Consider the following 6875-nt stretch of genomic DNA (forward strand, 5'->3'; position numbering starts at 1 on the left):
ATTTTTCTGCAGATTATTATTTATAATCCGGAGAGAAACATCAAATTTCCTGTCAAAAATTCCTTACATTAGGTGGTCTAGTGGCCTGGCTATAAGCATTGTTCTCAGTAACTTAACTTGAATCTTCCGCATTTTCTTTGTTCCATCCGAAAATAAGTTGAAAAGGTCCATTTTCAATATTTTTCAAGGTAAATACTCAAATGAAGTTCTAGAATAAAGCGTCTAAAATCTTTCAAAAATAAGGTTGGTTTTCATGTTGACAGTGGATGTCTACCACGTAACCAGGTTTCTACGAAAATGATCAACCAATCTATGTGGAGATTATTATCGGCCTGAGGCGACTTCAGTGAGTGACACAATGCTGCAAGCAAGACCTATGCAAACGTTGACGATGACGCCTGTGTCCGCAACTCATTGGCACTTTCGCTGGCCGGAGTAATGAGGGATCCAATGGCTACTTGCATTGAGTTGTCTCTTAGGAAAAAGAGATACATTAGTCTGTGTGCATGCTTTGTAATTAAGATTACCTTTCCAGTTCCCCGTGCTACCACCAGCCAGCCCCACAATAGTGGAATCAATTGGACTGATTTTCGATGGAGAAATTAAAGGGCTCGTATGCATCATTCACCACGGGGCATTGTTTTGATTAACAAGATCCACACCCAATTCAGCGACCCGTGGGACACTTCATCTGAACCGATCCATCATATGCATCGCCTCCGGCTAGTACCTCGCACTCTCTGTTTCAACCTCCATTAGCTCTATATATACACGTTACTAAGCACACACGTTACTAAGCACACACCGCGTGCGGATTTCGCGTGTGACTATGACTTAGACTTTGACTTTGTCGAGGAGAGAAGAGGAGATGGAGCACTATGCCGGTCAACTTGGGCGTGAGGGCGAGGCTGGTCGATTCATCTCAATCTATTAGTCGAGCGGTGCGTCGTTCATGGTGGGCATTGCCGAGGAGCCCCCTCATCAATTGGCACCGTCTGGGGAACTTGTTTATTCAAGGCACGTCATCGGTTGTGTCGGCTACATCTTCGTCGGCATCGTCACCACCATCGGCTCCATCGTCGTTGATCTTGGAGGGCTCGATCCATTTCGGGTCCTTCGAGTTCACCCCTCACGCCTTCGCGCCGCGTTCGGTCTTCTCAAGCCTGCACAGCGGGATGGACATGACGTTCGTAAGCGTCCACCTCAACATCAACCCGGGTGGCGTCTTGCGGCTACCGGACCCGGTCACTTCGGGCCCTGCTGCAGTCGCGACTTCATCGACTGTCACGTCCACCACTTCGTCACCAACCGTGGCTGATTTATCGGCCGCTACTTCAACATCCACTGCATCATCGACATCGATTACGTCGGCTTCGGCATCGCCATCATCATCATCATCATCATCATCATCACGCCGCACTATGTCCACCATGTCCATCAGGTATGATGACTCTGAGTCATCAGATATGACGCTGTACTACTGCCTCGATTGCGACACCAGGCACGAGCTTGGTTCGGACGCTGCTCCTTTCATGTGTGGCATCATGTACTCGTGGGGTTCACCACAACGCATACACCAAACCCTAGAAACCTTGCCCTCCGGCGAGTTCACCACAACGAAGTCTATCGGCTGCCCCATTGTAACCCTTTTTCATCGATAAATCAAGATCAGCCAAGCAGGAGTAAGGGTTTTACCTCATTGAGGGCACCGAACCTGGGTAAATCTCGCCTTCTGTTCGTTTGGTATCCGATGTCTCGTGCTAACATGTAGGATTCCGTCAATCCTAAGCCCCTCATGGTGGGCATTGCAGAGGAGCCCCGTCGACAATGAGCATTGTAAGCTTGCTGCCAGAGAAGAAGGATACAAGCACTCGCCTCGCCACACTGCCATCCACAGACTTCACCTACATCTGCATCAACAACTACAACACATAGGACCAAGCTGCTGGGAGAACACATAGAAGATGCAGTGAAACAGCTACCAGCTACCTAGCAACCACCGCCGAGCTCGACCAGCAACCCCGCTATCTCAAGGCGACGCCTCCAACAAGGGAGTGCCGCCGCCCAAACCGAAGATTTGAGTTTTCATCCGAGATAGGTAGGTCATGGATGAAGGGAATAGACCTCTTTGTCGCCTTCAAGAAGGAGAACAACGCCGACAACATCGTCGACGTAGTGACCGCCACCGTCGGCTAAGAGTTCCGTCCAGTCGAGAGCCCCTCTTCTGGCCGCACCCACCAACCACAAGAACAAGATCCGTGGCCAGGGAGGTGAGGCGAGCAAAGCAGGGAGGATCAACCATCTTCAACAAATGCCAGAGTCCCAACAGGGTGGCCTCCGTATCGCGCCCCCGCCCACCGCCCACACGACCGAGGGCCACGGTCAACAGCACCCAATGCTCCGCCACCCGCCGCCAGGTCTCTGCCATCTAGTGCTGCCGCCCTAGCGTCCATGGTCCCCGACCTGGGCGCAACAAGCAGCACCTCGCCTTCGGCCATCGAAGCACCGGCGAGGCCGAGCGGAGGGTGAGAGGGAGGAGGGCCACGTCGTCGAGCTACCAGATGTAGGGGGCACCCCCACCCCACCTCGTGCGGAGGCTTGCCCGCCGCACCAGGGGTCCCCGTCGCCCCCATCACTGGCTATGTCAGACTTCGCCGACAACAGTCGCAGGAGGTGGCGAGGAGAAGGAGGGAGGGTGGGGGTATATCTAACTTTTTGGTCACTTCAATACTTTCATGGTGAGTAAATAAAATTTATTCATCCGAGGGATATTTCTTGAAGGTGTTTCTCCTACATGATTTTATACTAGTAAACTACACGTGCTTTGCACGTATATACTTGTTTTATTATGCGCAAGATACCATCTTACCTTATTAAGCCATGAAAACAAAAATACTTATGGTTTCAGAAGTTGGGTACAACATTTGGCAGACTTAGAAATAAATATCTCTGGTGTTTAGAAATATTGACAACGTTAATTATAGAAAATACTTTTGTACTTACACGCGTCCACTCTCCTCTAACTATGTATCTTTAGTTTCAGCTTGACTGTCGACCTTTGCAATTCTATTTTTGTATTTTTCACATTTCTCGTACTACTATAACTATCCATGAACAATGATTTGTTCTTCCATTCCACGTTTATATGTACTCCATACATCCATATTTACACAACACACATCTATTACCAAATTTAAGTTTTACCATTTGACCAATAAATATGGAAAAATTTGCCACATGACACCGTTATTTTTTTATGTTTGCTGAAACACACCGCTCGATTGTGTCTTTGCCATATATTATTATAATTCTATGGCACATTTGTCAGAACACACCACCTGGCTAAAAAGGGAAAGCTTTCTACTTTGTCTTCAAAACCAGTCCACAGGCAAAAGTGCAAAACTTTCCGTCTTAGGCTGGTGGTGTGTCCTGGTAAATGTGTCACAAAATTGTAATGGTACCTGGCAAATACATAATCGTGCGGTGTGTTTCAGCAAATACCAGAAAATAACCGGTGTCATGTAGCAAATTTTCCATTATTTTTATAATTCCTTTTACAGTAGCATTTCTAGCTTGTTCAGATATGGTGAAGGAGCGCATGCAAGCCTGGTCGCGGTGTGCATAGGGCTTCGAGAGGGTGAGTCTTGAGCATGACGGTGCCAGAGCTGGCGGCCATGTCGACGTCTTCATCCCCAACCCTTTTCCAGTAGAAGCACTGGATGAGCGTGCCAAGAACCAGGCCCATGGTCCTCATGGCGAGGCTCTCCCCGGGGCACTTGCGGCGGCCCATCCCGAAGGATATCATGAGCTTCCCCTCCGCGGCGCCGTGCTCGAACCTCTCTGGCCTGAACTCGTCCGGCGCCGGGCCCCACGTGGCCGGGTCGCGGTTGATGACGTGTGCGTTGACGAGCACGATGGTGCCCGCCGCGACGTCGTAGCCGTGGAGCTTGCAGTCGGCGGCGGCCTCGTGCGGCAGCAGCAACGGCGCGGCGGGGCGCAGGCGGAGCGTCTCGGTGATGACGCAGTGGAGGTAGGGGAGGTGGGGCAGGTCGGTCTTGTCGAGGAGGCGGCCGGGGTCGGCGCCGAGGCGCGCGTCGATCTCGGCCTGCGCCTTGTTGAGCACCGCCGGGTGGTTGAGCAGGAGCGCCATGGCCCATTCGGTCGTGGTGGACGTCGTCTCTGTCCCGGCGCCCAGAAGATTCTGCGATCCAAATTAACAAGATTAAAATTAGTACCGAATGAGCGGTGGTAGAGCTTGAGAATGAAAGCATGGGTTGTGCGTGCGAGACTCACGGCGACGAGGGCGGCGATGAAAGTGTCCGTGTACATCTCCGGCTCTGACTTCTGCAGCGTGAGCATGACGCCGATCATGCCCTGCTCTGCCTCAGCGGCATCTTCTAGCTTGTGGCGTTCTGCGTCGATGAGCTTGTAGATGAAGGCGTTCCTGCGGCTGACCGCGTCGGCCAGTTGGTGCCTAACGCCTCGCCAGTCGAGCCAGCGCAGCACCGGGAGGTAGTCCCAAAGGTTGGCGACGCCGACGAGCGGCACGATGGCGTCGACCACCTCCTTCATCTCCCGCGCCTCCTCGGACATGTCCGCCCCGTCGTCGGAGTAGGTGTTCCTGCTCCTCGCCAAGGCCTCCATGAGAACGCTGTGGGAGAGGTCGAACAGGCGTTTCTTGAGCTCGACCCTGGCCGGGGCGCCGCCGCCGGACGCGCGCGCGAGGCGGCGCACCATGGCGCGCAGCTCGCGGGCGAAAACGGAGTCGGACATGAGGTCGACGCGGCGCGCGGAGAGGAGCTGCAGGACGGTGACTTTTCGCGCGGCGCGCCAGTGGTCGCCGTAGTTGGCGAGGGTGAGAGCCTTGTAGTCGAAGGAGGCCTCCCGCACGGACGGGAAGTGCGGGCGGTTGGCGAGCGTGGCGTCGAGGTCGGAGGAGAAGCACTCCCTGGCGAGCTCCCCGGAGGTGACGACGACGGCGGGGCGCGAGCCGAGGCGGAGCGAGAAGACCGGGCCATAGCGCGAGGCGAGGCGCGCGAGCGTGGCGTGGAGCGGCTTCTTGAGTAAGGGGAGGTGGCCGAGGAACGGGAGCGCGAAGGCCGGGCCAGGCGGCAACCGGCGCCGCTTCTTTATGAGGAAGGAGCGGAGCAAGAAGATGGTGAGGAAGGTGGCGGCGGCGACGTAGCAGAGTCTGAAGCTATCCATCTCCATTGTTGTGCGTTGGAGCTGATCAGGACCGATGAGGTGTTTGCAGTTTTAAGGAGCGTGACGGAGAAAAGTCTTACTAGACGATCAGGTCTTCAAGCCACATCGGCGGACCACCTGTCCAACTCCCACGCGCGGATCAAGACTCACGAGGTGATCGCAACTTTAAACACGGCGCCCGTGGCGACCTCATTTCAACGCTATTGCGAGCATCCCCACTCGTCTCCCCAACGAAGCTCCCGAACGCCGTTTTTCTCATTCGAACGGCGAAATTCGGTCCAGTCGCGTCCACGGTTCCTCGTTTTCGTCCGGATTTGGCCCTCCATCCATCCGGCGAGCCCACGCCATCCCCGGTCCCTCGGCGAGCTATCGGGGAGTCCGGACGCCGATCTGTCGGCGACTGGACACACGAACCCCACCACTAGCTCGCTCAAAATCCCCCCACCCCTCGTATCTCTCTCGCCGCCGGCACCACTCCGGCGGCTTGTTGCCCAGATTCCGCCGTCCCTCCTTCCCACCTGCCTATATTCCGTCGTCTTTCGACGATGGCCTATCTGCCTGCTCCTCCGCCTGCCTGTTTTTCGACGCCGACCTACTCCTCGTCGTTCGCGTCTCGGCTAGCCTCGACCACGCCGTCAGGTGTTCGTCCATTTGCCTCGCCGGCCATGGACTCGGAGGAAGAGGAGAAGCAGATGTTCGTCGAGCTTATGCGAGAAAAGATGGCAGACGCTGCCCAAGACGAGGAGCACATGATGATCCTCGGTTGCTTATCAAGCATGTACGCCGGGGTGGCAACTGGTCGACGTGGTGGATCGGCACCAGGTCGCCGGAAGTGCAAGCCGAGACAGCGAATGGAGGGCTACTGCATGTTGTACGTCGACTACTTCGCCGACAATCCATTGCACGGTGAGACTGTTTTCAGGCGTCGTTTCAGGATGAGCAGAAAGCTATTTCTACAAATTGTGTATGTCATCCGAGACTTTGACCCCTACTTCAGATGCAAGGCGGATTGCACTGGCTTGGTTGGATTTTCGTCACTGCAGAAGTGCACAGTGGCAATGAGGATGCTAGCGTATGGAGCTTCCGGTGATGGTGCAGATGACTATCTTCGGATGGCGGAGTCCACCGCCCTTGATTGTTTCTACCGGTTCTGCAGGGCCGTCATAGCAGTGTTCAGGGATTTTTACTTGAGATCACCCACTGTCGAAGACACTCAGAGGATCCTTGCAACAAATGAAGCTAGGGATTTTCCAGGGATGCTTGGAAGCATTGACTGCATGCACTGGAAATGGAAGAACTGTCCGAATGCATGGCAGGGAATGTACAAGGGTCACAAAAAAGGTTGCACTGTGATACTTGAAGTAGTGTCTACCCATGATCTCTGGATTTGGCACTCTTTCTTTGGTATGCCTGGATCCAACAATGACATCAACGTCCTAAACTACTCCCCGATCTTTTCCAAGCTTGTTGAGGGTCATGCTCCCCCGGTGAAGATCATCCGCCCCGGTGTAAGAGCACATCAACCGCGCGTTGTAGCGAAGGGGCTGGATTCTCCGGGAAAACCAGCTAAGTGTAAGCTGGGCTCCGGTAAGTCCGTCGTGGACTAGCCAGGAGATTCTCCGCGCAGCTTTCTCCAAGGTTGGAGTCAGGGCGAGTGGAGGGACGAAGCT

At 54.2% G+C, this 6875-nt stretch overlaps 1 protein-coding gene across 1 annotated transcript; it reads right to left on the reverse strand.

The window, feature by feature from the left end:
* Positions 1–3105: 3105 nt before the first annotated feature.
* On the reverse strand, positions 3106–5250 carry LOC127334073 (cytochrome P450 81Q32). The gene is made up of 2 exons (XM_051360488.1): positions 4294–5250; positions 3106–4201 (listed from the first exon to the last, which is right to left on the reverse strand). Exons 1-2 carry the CDS (start codon positions 5209–5211, stop codon positions 3578–3580), a joined length of 1542 nt encoding a protein of 513 aa, XP_051216448.1. The 5' UTR covers positions 5212–5250; the 3' UTR covers positions 3106–3577.
* Positions 5251–6875: the final 1625 nt, after the last annotated feature.

This window comes from Lolium perenne, chromosome 2, assembly GCF_019359855.2.
Source record: "Lolium perenne isolate Kyuss_39 chromosome 2, Kyuss_2.0, whole genome shotgun sequence".
NCBI classification, from domain to species: Eukaryota; Viridiplantae; Streptophyta; class Magnoliopsida; order Poales; family Poaceae; genus Lolium; species Lolium perenne.